This window comes from Alligator mississippiensis, chromosome 1 (assembly GCF_030867095.1).
Source record: "Alligator mississippiensis isolate rAllMis1 chromosome 1, rAllMis1, whole genome shotgun sequence".
Taxonomy (NCBI): domain Eukaryota; kingdom Metazoa; phylum Chordata; order Crocodylia; family Alligatoridae; genus Alligator; species Alligator mississippiensis.
This window is the reverse complement of record NC_081824.1, coordinates 451,576,928-451,594,047: the sequence shown is the minus strand read 5'-3', so window position 1 is coordinate 451,594,047 and position 17,120 is coordinate 451,576,928. Positions and strand designations below refer to the sequence as shown.

Here is a 17,120-nt window from a genome sequence, read left to right as displayed (position 1 = left end):
GTGCGTCTGCGCCCCGCGGGCGGAGGGTAACGCCCCCCGCCGGTCTCGTTTACATGCGATTTGCATATGCAGATGAGGGCAATGGTGAAGCTGGTCTCTACCGCGGTCCAACGCGCTGCCGCCGCCTCCACGCGCGCCGGGCAGGGCTTGCAGCGCGGGCGGGGAAGGGCACTCCCCGGGAAGCGGTCTCGGCTGCGAGCAGGTGCCCACCCCCCGCCGCGGGCTTCCCCCGCAGTGCCGGCGGGGCGGGGCGGGGGGCAGGACGTACTGACCCGGGCAGGCGGGTTCCTCCCGTCCCGCCCCGTCCCGTCCAGTCCCTCCTGCTGCTGTCGCCCGCCAAGGCCGGCCCGGCCCGCGGGGGCAGCGCTAAGGGGCAAGTGAGGAGCGGGGCCCTTGCGGTGCGGGGCACCAGAGGCCCTGCCCGCCCCCGCTCCCCGCCCCCGCGCGGAGATCCGGGCTGGCACGTGCTGCCCGGCGCCGCCTCGCTCGGGGGGAGGGGGGGCGCGGCTTTCCGGCCGCCAAACATGATAAAGTAACTGAACTTCTTCGTGTTGAGGGGGCGGGGCGGGCGCCGGGCGTCTTCTTGTCATTGGCCGGCCCCGCTGCGTGTCCCGCCCCCCGGGAAACGAGAGGCGGCGATTTGCTGCTGCCTGCCCGAGGGGCGGGGTGGCTGGCGGTGCGGTCCCAGGTGCAGGTGTGGGCAGCCGGCGGGCGGAGCGGGTCGATGCTGGGTCCCGCGGGGAGGGGGTCGCACACGGTCCGCCTGGGCTGTCTTGACCCCAGAGCCGGGTGGGGGGGGCGGCAGTGCTGGCGGGCGGAGCCGCCCGCGCACTCACGCACGCGCGCACAGGCTGCACAGAGAGCTGGGCTGGCGCGTCCCTCCCCCCAGCGGACCTGCCCGGCGCTCCATCGCCCCCTCCCCACTCCTCCCCTCCCCCCGAGGCCTCCGGCCACCCCACTCCGCCCCCCAAGACCTCTTCCCCCTCCCACAAATGTACCTGCAGGGAGCTGCTCTCCAGCCTTCCCCACCGGATTCACGGCCGTGCGCGCGCGCGCGTGTGTGTGTGTGTGTGTGTCTGTCTGTGTGCGCGCGTGTGTCCGTGTGTCCAAGTGCCTGGTGCCCCCTGTGTCCCCCTTGCACGCCTGAATGCTGCCCGCCTGCAAAGGGAAACCCACGGTTTCCCAACCCCTCTAGACACTGTGAATTTGGACAAATGCTGTCCCGGGTTATGCAGCCCAGGACGGGGATTTGAGGTTCCTATTTGGGCACTGTCCCATCCAGCCAGGGAGCGGGGGTCACCCTAAGTGCAGGGCTGGGGGGAGGGAGCAGCTGTTGGGCTGGGGAAGGGGTGGAGAGCTGCGGCGGTGCCATTTCTCCAGCCAGCCCGGTGCCCGCATCCTGCGCTGGGGCTGGAGGGGAAGTGGGGAGGGCTCCAAGACTGCTCCGAGTGGGGTGGTCGGGAGCATCAGGGCTGGGTAAACCTCAAGCTGGGCCAGGGTTCCGGTCCCGGGTCTCGGATCCATGGTCAGATTTCTACTGTCTCCTTTCCCACAGGCGCCGTGCACAAGCGTACAGAGAGCGAGAGCCAAGGCCCCCGGCTGGGTGAGATCCCTCCTGGGGAGACGTGGCTGCTGCGCTGCAGCCCGTGGCAGCTGCGCGCCTTCCCTTCGCAGCAGGAGCTGGAGGAGCAGGGCCCAGGAGGTCTGCAGCCAGGGGCTGAGGGTGCAGAAGTCCCTCGTGTCGTCCAGACCAGAGCTGGTCCAGCACAGAGAGATTTGGGGGCAGGACACAATGCAGGCCATGCAGCCCCCTTGTGAGGCCAAGCTGCTCTCCACGACCCCACAGCTGGCACTGCAGGATGAGCTCCCCACCCCAGAGCCCTGGCGCGCCAGCTCTTCCACGGCCTTCGCTACCGGGAAGCCGAAGGCCCAAGGAAGATTTGCAGCCGCCTGTGGGAGCTCTGCCGGCGCTGGCTGGAGCCCCAGAGCTGCAGCAAGGAGCAGATCCTGGAGCTGGTGGTGCTGGAACAGTTGCTGGCCATCCTGCCCCAGGACATGCAGAGCTGGGTGCGCAGGTCCCGCGTGGCGACCTGCACTCAGGCTGTGGCCCTGGCCGAGGGGTTTCAGCTGGTACAGGTGGAGGACGAGAAGCTCCAGGTGAGAGCGTTTGGTTGGTGCCATTTGTATTTCCACGTGTCTGGGGAATGTTGCTTCCCAGCTCCCCAGTGACACATTTATCTCGTCCCCAGGTCACAGTGCATGTGAAGGTCGAGGAGGTGTCCTCAGACAAGATGCAGCCCACTGGGGCTCTGCTGGAGCCTGGTGATTCCTGGGTGCAGCAGCCAAAGGCTCATTGTGAGGACAGGCCTCTGGTGGAGGCAGGAGAGAGAGAAACCCCAGGGCCCGAGGACAAGCTGCCTCATGTCGCCAAAGAGGAGCCTCCACTTAACCTGGAGCCAGGTCCTTACCAGCCTTTTTGATGTGCAAGATTAACGTGGGCTCAACACCTAAAGAGCAACAGTTACCTCCCTCCACCCCCCGCTATTATTAGTGTTGGCTACTGGGTTTATGCCAGTTGATTTTGGGGGACAACTAAATAGAAAACAGGGACGGGAGTGAGGATGCAGGCTCCAAACAAGTGCTGCAAGCGGGGACAGCGAGCGGAGCAGAGCGGACAGTAGCTGGTGGCTCTTGAATGACTCCAAGGAGCCAGGGGCAGGTGAGATGCGGGATGAAGTCCTGGCTTGCAGTTAGGAGCCTGAGCGACTGTCCTGCTGTTGGGGTGAGAGACTCCAATGCCTGCCCCTGCCTGGGACAGGGCTGCAAAGTTGGTAACTGTGTGGCTGGGGTGGGACAGGGCTCTGGTCTCTATGGGTGGTCCAAGGCCCAAGAACTTTCTCACTGCCTGCATCGCTCCTCACAGAAAGATGCTTTACATGACTGGCTCTTGCCGTGCTGCCACGGTCACAATCAGTGATCTAATTGCTGTTCTAAGATCAGTGTTGTAATAATATCAATCAATAAGAGGCTGGTGCAGGTGATGAGGAAATGAGAGTCCCCAGTGGCCTCTGGCTAGTCCAGGTGCAGTTAACCCAGGCCTCTGTCCTGCTGCAGATCCCTGGGACAGGGGAGCCCTGGGAGCTGTCGGCATGTGGAGGGTCCCCAGGCGGGTGCGCCAGACCAGGCCCTTCCCCAGGCGAGGTGAGGAGGAGTGGTGGGTCTCCCCTTTCCAGTGGCAGGAAGCCTTGTCCCCCAGTGTAGAAATCTCTCTGCCAGAACCGTTTGATGGGTCCGTGCTCCAGCAGGTTGGCGGCTCTTGTTCTCCCGGTGCCCCTGGAAGCATTTCACGCGTCCTGGAGTAGGCTGGCCCTGCATTTCCCCCCCAACCCCGACCAGACATGTGGACGTGACACAGCACCAGCATCTCTCCAGATCCTTTCCCAGGGAGCGATACGATGTCACGGTGCTGTGATCACCACCTGCGCTGGGACAGTTCTAGGGGCTCATCTCCAGCCTCTTGCCATAGGATGATGAGTCTCCCATGTTCCGTCTCTTCCACACACTGAAGCCTCCAGCTGCTTTCATCCCAGGCCAGTCCAGGACACTAGTAGGGCTTTCGCCATGCCACCACCTCAGGGCTAACCTGTGCACTCTTCCCACCCGCAGGTGCTGGGACCCTGAGCAGAGCAGATCAGCAGCCTCCCAAGGAAGGGCCTGTCAACCTGGAGCTGCAGAGACCCTCTGCAGGGAAACGGGGACAGAGCAGCTCCCTGACACCTGGGCCAGGCCAGCTGCAGAAGGGGCGGGGCAGGGCAGGCCTGCAAAGCAGGGGGAGAGCATGGAGGTGAGCAGGGCACCAGCTCCAGGTGGGGGTGGGAATGCAGCTTGGGCAGAGCCCAGGAGGAGCCAGGGGTGCTGTCAAGAGTTTGGGTAGCAGAGAGACCTGAAGAGTGAGGAGTCTCTAGTGATGGAGATTGCAAACACCCCAGGCGGCATTAATAGCAGCGTGCTCCCGGGTGCAGAGCCAGGGGTGCTGGCATGGGAAGGTCTGGTCAGAGTCCAGCCAGCCAGCACCAGGAAGCCTGGGGTAATGGTCTCTACAGCTGAGCCCAGCAAGTCCTCTTCCGCCTGGCTAGGACCGGGGAGCACAGAGGGTCTCTGCCACTGATGCCAGCAGGGTCTCCCCAGCCCATCAGTTTGGTATGAGTGAGCAGCACACCTGGCTGCTGATTATCTGTGTTAGTGTGAGGTGAGGCAGAAGCCAGGATGGATTTGCAGCTTACAAACTAACTGAATCGGAGGCACAGCAAAGGTTTTTTCAATTCCATGCTCATTTCATAAATTGAAATTAAAGGATATGCACAGACCAGACTATTAAATAGAGAGAGTCTTTTGAATACCAAGTCTAGGGGGGCAGCGTGGTGGGAAGGTGGACAGTGCTGGGAGAGGGGAATGTAAGTAAAGACCCCCCCCCCCCCGCACAAAGGGGACACAGCAGCGAATCTAGTTAATTGGATAAGAATCCCTGTTTGCATTTATCCTAATTAGATAAGGTCCCAATTATCGTAATTGGATAAGGTCCCTGTTTGGGCCGTGCTTAACACAGCCCAGCCACCAGATGATTTCTGGTTGTACAACTCCATGTTCAGGTTTGTTTTGAAGTGTTTGGTCCAAGAACAGCTGCTCTGAGGTCAGCACTGGGAAGTCCAGTGAGGTGAAAGTGTCTTGCCACGAGCCTTTGTCTCTTCCTGGACCAGATGTCACCAGCAGGACCAGGGGCCTGTGGGGCACCAGCATGGGGCGGGGGTTGGCTATGGGTTGGGAGCAATTTTTTCTCTTATGAGAGAATTTGCAGTTTTTAAACAGACAAAACCAGGATCCTTGCATATCATGTGCCAGCTGAATAGCATACCCCCGCTCCTGTCATGGCTAAGCTTGCAAAGCACTGTAGTGCAGAGTGAGTGCAGACAGGGCCGTGGGGGCAGCTGGGGCAGGAGATACTGATGCTGTAACACTTGTGACTGCAGCTCCGGGAGGTGTTTGAGGACGTGGCAGTGTATTTCACATGGGAGGAGTGGGAGCTGCTGGAAGAGGAAGACAAGGAGCTTTACCGGGACCAGATGCTGAAGAACTACCAAGCCCTTGTTTTCCTAGGTAAAGCTCTGGTTCTTGCTTTGCCTTGGAGCCATGTGAGCTCTGAAGTGTTGTCTTCTCTCTGGTTTTAACAGTCTCATCCTCATGAACTTTTGGCCGGTGGCTTAAATCCCTTTGCTCCCCACTGCTCTGTCCATGATCAGACCTCTCACATTTCACACTTGTATATATTCCTCCTTCATTTGATCCAGCCACCTTCCTTGGAGTCTTCCCCCTTGATAACATGATTTCCCTTTGCCTTCTCACCATGCTCATATCATTTGCCATTCATTGGGCCTAAAAATGCACTAACAGCTGTTCCTTGGGCAGTTATTCTGAGTTCCTCCCTCTCTTGCCTAATGTGTCTTGTCCAAACTCATTTCCACTCATTTGCCTGGAATTACACTGGTGTTTCCTTTCTTGTGACCATATGTCCACTGCCTGGATGAAAAAGACCATCCTCTTCTCCATGCTGTGCCTTCCCTTTCATCCTAAATGTCCATCCTCCCTTGTCCTTCAAGTCCTTAGTATAATCCTTGAGTTCATTGGCTCCATTCCCCAAATTTCAGTTGCTTATTCTGCATCCAGTACCAGTGGATAAACTCTCTTTCAACACTGGCCAAACAGGATATCAAGGTCCCACACCTGACTTACTCTGCCGCATCCAGTCAGGACAGGTGCAGCTCTGGGTGTGTGACGATGAGGACTGTGGGGAAATCTCGAGGTCGGAGGACCTGCTGCCAGGTGAATTGTGGCTGTTCCCTCCACCCAACTCCCCTCTCACAGATGCTGCATGCCCAGGGTGAAAGGGAGCCTGGAAACTTCAGACCTGCTCTGTGCTGACATTTCAGGGTGCTGACCTCAAATCGCTTATGTTGTCATGTGTGCAGACAGGTGTTGTTCCACTCCTTAAAATTCAAACTGTGGAAACTGTTACCAACAGGATTCTTTTTGTCAAAGACCCCCAAGGGTTGACATGGCCCCTTGCTGATTTAACATTAAGTAAACTTTAATAGTAATTATTACAAGTGTCCTTCCTGTACTACGACCCAAAAAGTGGCTCCCTTAGACATTACAGCAGCAACCTTTGGTGGTGCTGGCCTCGTGTCCTCCGCTGAGTGTGGGAGATGTTTGTTTCTGGCTTTCCCGCTGTTCAAGTAAAAATTGCACGACTGCCCCCCAACTCCCCAGGCTAACAGCATGCACACAACACCCCGTTCCTTTGTCCATTACTTGAATAACTTTCTCGTGCCAAATTGCCTAATCTCCCCTTCCTTACCAACCAAACAGGTTTTCACCAGCGATAATTATGGGTAAGTTTTTTAATCTCTTCCAGTACTCACATGATGGTTTTCTTTGATATTTAAGATGGCTTTTTAGATCAGAGAAACATCCCGTGATCAGAGCTTTTGGGGTCCAGACATGTTCTCGGGAATTCTGTCCCTTCTATATAATGGGCAACGCTTTCCTTGTTGTTTCAAATGGATTGCTTGTGCCATTGGAGCACTACCAGTGCCCCTCTGCCCTGCAAGATGCTGGAGAAATGCTAAGGGTCAAAAGAAAACCAACAAAAGGATGAGAATAAAAACACAGTCAGTCCGCCCTTTTCGATCTTTGGCATGACTGATATTTTTGAGGCCCTGGAGGCCATACTCCAGGGATGTACCATTTTCTGTAGCCACTTTGCAGATATTCCAGAACCCATCCAGACGTTCTGCTTACATTTCATTGTCTAGCATAGTTAACACCACAACCACTTACAGCAGTAACGGTACACAAACACTGCCGAGCAAGCAAGACAATTACTATGCATAACACAATGAAGCTCGAGTCTTCTTTGTACCAAGTGAACTTCTTGATGATTCACTGCTGGTCCACATCCTGGAAAATGCAGACAAAAAAGGGAAGGGCTTAACCCCTAACGTTCATGTCATGGGATCACTTTTGACACTGTGGCTGGCCCTGGCCCTGCTGGAGCTCCTTCACAGATTCCCCTCTTTGCAGCTTGAGGCTGCTTTTTTAGCAATCTTTTCTGCTTCAAGTGACGGCTGCTGCAAGGTCTACCCTGCCACGCAACTTCCCTTCTTGGCGTTCACCAGGGGTTTTTCTGTTTGGGTAGGCTCCCCCTGTCCTTTTCCCAGCAAAGAGTAACCCACAAAGCAGTGGGAACCAAGGTTTTCAGGCGCTCTGAACTTGCCTTTCTCGGGTGTCAACATGTGGCATTTTGTAGAGACTGCCCTGCCACAAGTAGCCCCACCACACTAACCAGTCCCAGGAGGGTGTCGTTTTCAGGACTTAACCAGGACTAATCTTTAGGCTCTTCTGCCCTGGTTATCTTCATCCCTCATGGGCACAGCCTCTCACTTCTGGGTTTTTTGCGCCCCCCAGCCATTCTTGTTGGACAAGAGAGAGTCTGGGGCTGTCCCTGGTGTCTCCTGGTAGGAGTAACCTGGAGCACAGGATGTGTGTAATCCTGGTCTCAGGCTGCATGAAGTGGGTCAGTGGAGTGGGTGGGATTCAGAAGATTTCATGTTGTGACGGGAAGGGAATACCCCACTGTTTGTACCAGACTCTTCCCTGTGCCGTTTCCTCTCTGGAGCCCTGAGTGTCACAAAGCCTGAGGCTCAGCCCAGAGTCTGTGTGCGGGTTCGTGCCAAGGCCTTTGTCCCAGTGCAGATTCCTGTGATGTGGAGGCTGCCTGGGGTTCATTAGCAGAGGGAAGCTCCGTGAGATCATTCCCTGCATTAGACATTGCCCCAGAAACAGGCAGGAAGCAGATCACTGCTCCTTCCAGAAGGGAGACCACAGCTCTCAATCCTCCACTTCCAAAACATTTCTTGGAGGGATAATGCATGAAACATGATGGCTTTTGCTACCAAGCAGTGTAAGGCAGTGCTCACCACACACTCCTGGCTGGTGACAAGTCCCAGAAATGCACCCCGAGGCTGTTCACCTTTGTACCCAGATGCTGCCTTCTTGACTGCCAGAGATCAAGGGCAAGCATTGCAGATGGGTCTTGCCAAAGCACTGGGGCTTCTGGAGTGTGTCAGCCCAGTCAGGTGGAGGGCTCAGTGTCATCTCCCCCTGGACCCACCGGTGCTGTGGGGTACAGCAGCCCTTTGAGAGCCTCAGTTTTATTCATAGCAGATCCTCCTGGTCTCATCCTTAGCCTGTTAAAACACGATCCTATTCAGGTACTGTCCTTAGCATACATGTCCCACACGTTTCTTGGAGCAGGGCATGAGGTGATGGGGCTGGGAGCTGGCCCAGAAACTTTGAGAGTCTGGCAGCAGGGCAGGAAGTAATTTGGTGTTTCTTCCTCCCATGCAGGACATGCCTGGTTGCTGAGCAGAAGTGAGGAGCAGGCTCCTGAGGAAGGGCCTGGAAAGCTGGAGCCAGCCTGGGCTTCCCTGGGGAGTATGGGTGAGGTGGATTCCCTGAGCCCAGCGAAGGACCAATGGCACAAGGATCAGGGGATGCCCCAGAAGCAGGAGACTGTAGCAATGAATGCGGTCCCATCTCTAGTTGGGCATTGGAGTGAAGAAGGGAAAGAAGCCAGAAAAAGCCCAAGGTGCAGGGAAGAATATGTCATGCTGAGACACCTGAAGAGGCAGAAAGCAAAGGTCCACTGCAGAGAGAGACTAGATGCAAACCAAGTCAGTATGGGGGGCCTCAAAGGGAAGCAAGAACTCACTACTAAGCCCAGGGGGAGAGCCCACCCCTGCCCTCAGTGCAGGGAAAGTTTTAGCTGCCCCTCACTCCTGACTCTGCACAAGATAAGGCACTCTGGGGAGAAGCCCCATGTATGTGCCAAGTGTGGGAACAGTTTCACCTGCCTCTCGACCCTGGCTGCTCACCGCCAGATCCATTCTGGACAGCTCCCCCACCGCTTCACCAAAAGGGGGAAGAGCTTTGTGCGCAGCTTGGAGCTGTTCAAAACCCAGGATGTGCACAGGAAGAAGTGTCAGTACCGCTGTGTCACATGTGGTAAGACCTTCACCCATTTCTTCTCCCTGGTTCAGCACCGTCGGATGCACTTGGGAAGGAAGGCACACCGCTGTACCAAGTGCAGGAAGAACTTCATCAGCTGGCAAGGCCTGTTGTACCATCAGTGTGTGCAGAGGGGGCAGCAGCCATACTGCTGCACGAAGCGTGGGAAGAGCTTCAGGCAGCTCTCCAGCCTGACCAAGCAGAGGTGCATGCACACAAGGGAGAAGCCATATCAGTGCTCTGAGTGTGGGAAGAGCTTCACCTACCACTCCCACCTGGCCAAGCACCAACATGTCTACACAGGGGAGACGCCATATCAGTGCTCTGAGTGTGGGAAGAGTTTCAGCATCCCCTTCTGCCTGGCCCGGCACCAGCGCATCCACACAGGAGAGAAGCCACATCAGTGCTCTGTGTGTGGGAAGAGCTTCACCCAGTCCTCCACCCTGGCCCGGCACCAGCGCATCCACACCGGGGAGAAGCCATATCTGTGCTCTGACTGTGGGAAGAGCTTCACTCGGTCCTCCTACCTGGCCCATCACCAGCGCATCCACAAAGGGAGAAGCCACATCGTTGCTTTTAGTGTAGGAAGAGCTTCACCTACTCCTCCAGCCTGTTTTGAACACCAGTGAGTCTACACAGGGGAGAAGCTACATGGGTGCTCTGAGTATTGGAAAGGCTTCACCCATCTCTCCCAGCCATCCTGGAATCAGCACATCCACACTCAGAAGCATCCCTAATTCTGCCAGCAGTGCAGGAAGGGCTTGGAGATGTCTGCCTGCTCAGCACCCACCAGTGGCCGCATTCAGACAAGCACCCTCATGCTGGTGGACTGCAGAAAGAGTTCCCCCAGGCTTTGTCCCTTGTAGGGTACAGTGGGAGTCCAGAGCCCGGAGGCTGGCCCCCAAGGTACGATTGTCAGCGGGGGGGTGTTAAGAGGAAACACCTCAGACAGAGGTCAGCCCCGATGTGGGGTGAGGAGGAGATGATCTTTGCATCAACCTTGGAGCCTGTGCATTCCCCATCATTCTCTAAAAGTACTCCCAGGGGAAGAAGTGCCTTCATGCTAGGGTGCCCTCCCCCAGACAGCTGACTTCAAGTGACACCCGGGGACTTTTCTTGGCTGCCTCCCAGCTTTCTCCTTCCTCCCAGTCCAGGGGTTCTGGTATATGAGCCCCTGAGTTGCAGGGAGGAGTGCATTTATGGCTGGGGAAGCATTCCCTACCCTCCTCCCTGACCTCACCTTTCCTCACCACCACATCTCCCCTCTCCCAGACCTGCCCATGCCCAGTGGGCTCTGCAAGGAGTTGCTTCTGCCACTCCTGGAGCCTTTTTGGCCTGTTTTGCTTTTCAGCCTCTGCAGAGCTGTGCACCACAGGGTGTGTGCTGCTCCCCTGCCCTCCTCCCCTTCATTGTATTCTCTCTCATGCATTCCCTGCTACTAAAGCCCCAGAACTGAGCATACCACCCCTGTGGTTGATCTCTGTGTCCTCTCTGGAGCTGTGCAATGGGAACAGACCCAGGCGCGCAATCCTTTCCAGGGCAGATCTCTCTGTGACTTCCCAGCCCCTTCCCTTTCTAAATGATTCACCACAATCCAGAGATTGTTGCTAACCCTTGGGAGCAAGAGGTGGTCTGATCTACCCACCCTGCTGCTTCCTGACTGGCTGCTCCCACCCCTTTTGCCCTCTTCCCACAGCAGGACGCAGAGCTGGGTGAGCCAGCACCACAGCGTGAGCAAGTCTGGGCGAGCAACTGGCCAGTGGCTCAACAGGTGCCCCAAGCCAGCACCGTCTGACCTGTTCTTGCCCTCACCCACCACAACCACCCATCTGCACCATGGAGGTGACGGGAGGAGTGGGGGGTAGTCTGTGCATGGTGCCAGCTCCAGTGGGGTGTCTCCCCACCCTTGGGAGAGCAGGTTTTCCACAACAGTGACAGCACCCCTGCCAGCATGCCTGCAACATGTAATGCTGGGGCAGGTATTAGAGTCAGGACCGGTGGTGTGTGCTGGGCCTGGGGTGGGGCATTGGGCACAGCTGTCCAGCCAAGCATGGGGGAATCAGGCTGAGTTTGTCCCCTGTGGGGGTTGGTGGGTTGCACCACCTGGCCTTGCAGAGTCAGGCGCAGGGCTGGAGCTGGGGTCATTACTGCCATGCCCTGCAGGGCAAGGGGCACCGGATGCAGGGGGGTGGGGGAGGGACTGCACTGACCTGATGCAGATGCTGGTGTCTGTCCCAGACCCAGGGGCTGTGGTAGCTGGCAGGGGGTGTTACACCCTCACGCCCGCTGCAGGGAGCACTGCAGAGGTGAGTGCACATCCAGAGCCAGGTCGAGGAGGTTATATTGCACTTGATGTGTAGGGGCGGGGCGGGGGGGTGGTAATGCCCTCAAGCTTCTGCAGTGAGTGCTGCAAGGGTGAGATCTGTGTTCACCTGGGGCAGGTGTGAAGGGAGCCGGGGTAGGTAGGGGTGATACCTCATTGCCCTGCAGGGGGCATCATCATTGGGGGGGCACAACTCCACCTGTGGTATGTATGAGGCACACCTACTGGGGAGACTGGGGGGTCCACACTTACCTGGGGCAGGTGTGATAGGGGCTGTAATGGGACAGAGGGTGCTATACCGCCATTTTCCAGCATTTTCCAGGGTGCTATGGGGGTGTCTGCTCACCTGGGGCAGGTATGGGGTGGGCTGTCATGGGGTAGGGGGATGGGTGGACCTCCATTTCTTCCTCTCTCTCCTTCTACTTAAACTCCCCATCCTGTGCCCAAAAAAGCCCAAGCCCAACCAGTGACCACCCTCCCTGCAGCCCTGGGGGATGTCCAGGCTGGCCTGGCTCCATCCCAGGGATGCCTCCTGAGCACCAGGATGTGTCTGAGCCCCCTGGTCAGACCAGTACAAACTGGGGAGCTTTGCCTGCCTTTATAGTGTGATCCCGGCCTCTGCCTGGGATCCCTGGAGTGTAGATTAACAACCTGTCACAGCATCCAGAGGATGAGCACCATGGCCCCCTGCTTTTCCTGGGGCAGGATCAGGTGCGATGTCTGCTGCTGTGTCAGGCTTGTGGCAGTTTGGCTTAGAAGTTCAATGATGGGTTTGTCTGGGCTGGTTTGGACAGGGCTAATGCTGACTCAGGCAGCAACTGGAGTGGAGGTGACCTCTGCAGGCCCCCTCAGCCCCTCTGTTCTAGGATTTCCATGATGAGAACGTCTCCTAGAGCTGTGGCTCCCAACCATTTTAGACTGCGGACTGGCAAACTGCGGACCGAAAGCAGAACCTTTCATAGAAGTAATTGCATAGACATTAGGGCTGGAAGGGACCTCGTAAGACACTGGGTTCAGCCCCCTGCCCCGGGGCAAGAAGTCAGCTAGGGTCAAAGGATCCCAGCAAGAGAAATGTTTCTTGAAAGTGTCCAGAGTAGATGATTGCACCATGTCTGGGGGAGCCTATTCCAGGCCTTGGGGGCTCGGACAGTGAAGAAGTTTTTCCTTATGCCACCCTAAAACAGTCTTGCAGGAGTTTGTGACTGTTGGACCTTGTCATCCCCTGGGGTGGTGGCAGTGAGCGGGGAGCTCCCGCAGGCAGCCACAGTGGTGTTGGCAGTGTGGGGCGAGAGGGAATGAACATTGGTGGTCAGCAGTGGTGGTGGCCAGTGGTGATCAGGGACTGCCTGCAGATGCTGCTGGAGGTGATGGTGGCGATGGAGGGGGTGGCAAGCAGCAACAGCCTGCACGCACTGCCAGCAGCATCAGCAGTGCTTTTCACAGAGGGTGTACCGCCAATCTCAGTCCCATAGCTCGGACCCTCTCTTCATAAGGCCTGTTCTCTGCCCTCAGATCATGCACGTGGCTCTCTTCTTTCCAAATTTCTCCATGTCCTTCCTAAATTGTGGACCCCAGAATTGGATGCACTACTCCAGCTGCAGCCTCACCAAGGCCAAGTACAGCAGGAGGATGACTTCTTGGGTCTTGCTTGAGATGCATCAGTAGATGGAAGCCAGAGTTTTATTTGCTTTGCCGGCTGTGGTATCGCATTGGCGGCTTATATTCATCTTGCGGTCAGTCATAATCCCCAAGTCTCTTTTGGTCATGGTGCTAGTGCGTGTAGCATTGCTGAGCCTGTAAGTGTGATGCAAGTTTTTATTCCGGAGGTGGAACACCTTGCATTTGCCCATTTTGAATGCCAGCAGGTTTTCCTCTGCCCACCTTGCAAGACTGTCAAGATCAGCCTGGATCACCAGCCTATCCTCAAGTGCAGACACTCTTCCCCAAAGTTTGGTGTTGTCAGCGAACTCGGCCAGTCTTTTGACACCAGTGTCCAGATCGTCTAAGAAGACATTAAACAGTACAGGTCCGAGAACGGCACCTTGGGGGACACCAACCTGAGCAGACCTGGTCTCGTTAGCCTCTGTTCATAGGGAAGGCCCTCTGTACCGTTGTTCTCTGGACCTGCTCAAGTCCCCCTAGATCCTGCCAGACATGCAGGGACCAGACCTGGGCACAGGATTCGAGGTGTGGGTGCACCATAGATTCATAAAGGGGTATCATGATGCTTTCAATCTTGTTCACAATTCTCTTCCTCATCAGCCCTCACATTTTCCATTGTTTTCTTCATGGTTGCTAGGCATGGAGCTGATGCTCTTATTGAACTCTCCACAATCACTTCCAGGTCTCCTTCCTGTGTCTGGTTCGGGACCCCACACTTCCAGGAGGAGGTGGGCAGGTTGGACAGAGGCCAGCAAAGAGGGACCCAAAGGATGAGGGGCCTGGGAGGCAGGGGGAGAGGCTGGAAGAGCTCAGGTGATTGAGTCTGGAGAAGAGAAGACTGAGTGGGGTTTGACCCCAGTCTTGGGGCAACAACAGCGCAGATGGAGACGGGCATTTCTCCGTGAATGTCAGGGACAGGACTAGGAGCAGTGGTCTCCTGCTGCAGCAGGGGAAACTGAGGCTAAAGAGGAGGAGGAATGGGCTGGTAGTGCCCTGCTGGAGCTGCAGGGGGGTGGGAATGAACTCGGGAGCTGCCAGGTAGAAACCATGCCCCACTACAGGGGACAACTGGCCCTGCTCCCCCTCTCTGCCCCTGCTCACCACGTCCAGCACTCCGGGAAGGGTGTGCACACGCTCACCTCATGATGCCATACAGTGTGCACCCCACCCCCTATGCAGGAGGGTGGGCATATAAACACACGCACACCCTGTGCAGAAAGGGATGCATGTGTGCATGCATACACCCCATGCAGGAAGGCACACGTGCACACACCTGTGCAGCAGGATGGGCACACACACCCCATGCAGGAGGGCAAGCACACCCACATGCACACCCACATGCAGGTTGGGCAGGTGCACACTCACCCCCTCTCCCACAACTTGTCCCTGGGTGGGTGCAACTGGACAGTGGGGCTGAGGGAGGGGAAGGGGAGCTGAGGGAGGGGGCAGGGGTTGGGCACCAGGCTGCCACCTTCGCCTGCTCCTGCTGCCCCCAGTGCAAGCCCCACTGGGCGGGCACCACCCCCTGCTGCTGGGAAAACTGAGGCTGGAGAGGGGGAGGAGGGCTCCGTGCTCATGTGGAGGGGTGTGCAAGGGGCAGGGGAGTCCAGGTGTGGAGAAGAGAAGGTGTGTGCTCTGCATGTGCAAGGGGTAGAGGAGTCTAGGACTGGGGGAGACAAGGTGTGTGCTCTGCACGTGCAAGGGGCAAGGGGTTTGGGCCTGGGGAAGAGAAGTTGTGTGCTCTGGGTGTGCAAGGGGCAGGGGAGTCCAGGCCTGGGGGAGAGGTGTGTGCTCTGGTGAGGGGAAGCTGGCACGTGGATGTGGAGCAGACACATCCGAGGCACAAGCAGGGGGCCCTGTGGTGGGAGGGGTCCGTGCCCTGCCCCTGGGCTCTGGCAGGTCGGTGTGAGGCATGTGGCTCCCCTGCTCCCACAGGAGCCCCCAGACCCTCCTCTGCTGGGCTGGGCCTGGATATCCCCTGCCCTCATGGTCTGTGGACAGCTGGCCTGGGGCAGCCCCAGGCCGGGCAGCCCCTGCCTCATGCCCACCCCCATGGCAGGGGGGCCTCTCCCCTGCTGCCCTGGGAGGCAGCGCCCAGCAGCTGGGCAAGGGCCTCCTGGGCCTGGGTACCATGTGGCAGCTCCCCAGCACAGTCCTTGGTTCAGTCCTGCTCCCTGCAAGAGGGGAAGCCCAGTGCTGCAGCCAGCCCCAGCCCAGCCCCAGCTCCCGCGCCCCTTAGCACCAGCAGCTTTGGGTGCCGGTGCTGCTTGTCTCTAGTGGGTTATGGGATAGAGAAAATCCCACACAACTTACTGATTCGTTTGATGCACTGGCTGGGGAAATTTTTAGCTACTTGCACTATTTCACAATGATTACACTCTTAATTCATACAACACAATTTTATTTTAAATTTCTTTGCTACACATATAACACTGCTTAGCTTTAAGACATACCACAAACATTAAGAACACAATAACTACATATATCAGAAACAATGCTCCAAATGCACTTCCTTCCCAAAGAATGCTATAAGAATTAGTATTACAAAAACAACTACAATTACAACTCAAAGTTAAATTTGAATCAATACTATTATTTTTCATAATATACTTACAATCCTAGAATTCCGAGAAACCAAATCCCCAGGTATACCTTCATTCTTTAGTTCTGGTTTTAGGGTTGGTCTTAGCAGTGATAGGAACAAGTCCCCTTCTTTCAGTCCCTTTCGGGTGCTCTGCAGCTTCGTGTTCACAGAGAGGGTGGTTCAGGTGATCAGTCTGATCCGGCCCACACTTGCGATTCTTCCTTCGATGTTCTGCAAGTGAGGTTACCTCCAAATTGGGACAGTAGGTTACAATTTTTATTGAGCGAGTTGCCGTCCTGGGCTCCTCCTACCCAAACCTGTCATTACTCCCAAATTTGGGCTTGGATCTTACTTAACAGATTCTTTTGCTTGGTAATCAGTTTCTTTTCTTGACCATTTTAAGTACTTTGGGGAATTTCCATGTCATTGAGTTGACTTTTATTTCCAATCTTTTAAAAGTCTCCTAGGGTTTGATCTCTCGGAATGTGGGATGTTTGCTTAAGGGTCGTTTTTATGTTAACTTTGTTATAAAGGCCTCTAAAGATAAAATTCAAGAGTTAAGACTTTGAGCAAAGCTAGGACCTTCCACACGGACCAAAACAATGGCCTAGATAAGAAGATAAATCTTGTCTTCTTCCTAAACTGGCTAATGGGCAACTATTACAAACATTCAAACTATTTCATTCAATATGACAGCTCTGGGTCAAAGAAAACTCATCTCAGTGGTACTAGTCAGTCCTGGTCCTCCCAGCAGCTCCCAAAAACCCACCAAAACCCCCTGAGATTTAAACCTGAGCTGCTCCTAACCACCCCCGCCAACAAAATCCACCGCGGGGCAGAACGGATCGTGCCCACGGGCAGGACCTGACCTGCTATTTCAGTTGACACCAACACAGTAAAACAGGAGGTAGAAAGAAAAGCAAAGCCCTGAACGCACCAGACCAGAGAGAGAAGCCAAGCATGTCTCGGTGGGATGCTACAACGCGAGGGTGCAGCGGGACCAGAGGTGCTGCCCGGCTGCCCCGGCCCAGCCCCGGGGATGCGCAGGACACGCGGGGACCTGCCTGGTGCGGGCAGCGCAGCTCCGCCACGGCCGCCTGCCCGCGCCCACCTCGTCCTGCCCGGCCCGGCCCGGGGGCACTCGGACTGGGACCCGGATGGGACATGGGTGGAGGGGGAGAGATATAGATACAGATCTCGGTACCTTGTATACAGAGGCACCTATGTCTACTCCAATATAACAACACGGGGTCTGTGCCTGTCTGTCCCCACGTCCCGGAGCTGCAGGACAGGGCAAGGAGGCGTTTGCAGCAAGCGGGGAGCTGGGGGTGCAGCCAGGGGCGGGGGCAAGTTTGCAACGCCCCCCGGCTCCCACCGGCGTGCCCGGTCCGGGGGCTGCAACCTCGCACCTGCTCCCGCAGCCAGCAC

General features: G+C 56.5%; 1 protein-coding gene across 3 annotated transcripts; it reads left to right on the top strand.

Moving 5' to 3' along the window:
* Positions 1-1,376: 1,376 nt before the first annotated feature.
* LOC132249647 (zinc finger protein 135-like) lies at positions 1,377-14,531 on the top strand. Of its 3 annotated transcripts, none has more exons than XM_059725266.1 (6): positions 1,377-2,157; positions 2,250-2,460; positions 3,667-3,844; positions 5,028-5,154; positions 5,761-5,877; positions 8,464-14,531. In XM_059725266.1, exons 3-6 carry the CDS (start codon positions 3,839-3,841, stop codon positions 9,750-9,752), a joined length of 1,539 nt encoding a protein of 512 aa, XP_059581249.1. In that variant the 5' UTR covers positions 1,377-2,157; positions 2,250-2,460; positions 3,667-3,838; the 3' UTR covers positions 9,753-14,531. The 3 variants fall into 3 exon arrangements, with proteins under 3 accessions (XP_059581249.1, XP_059581252.1, XP_059581255.1); XM_059725269.1 differs by having other exon boundaries at positions 2,250-2,719; XM_059725272.1 differs by lacking the exon at positions 5,761-5,877 and having other exon boundaries at positions 1,378-2,157.
* Positions 14,532-17,120: the final 2,589 nt, after the last annotated feature.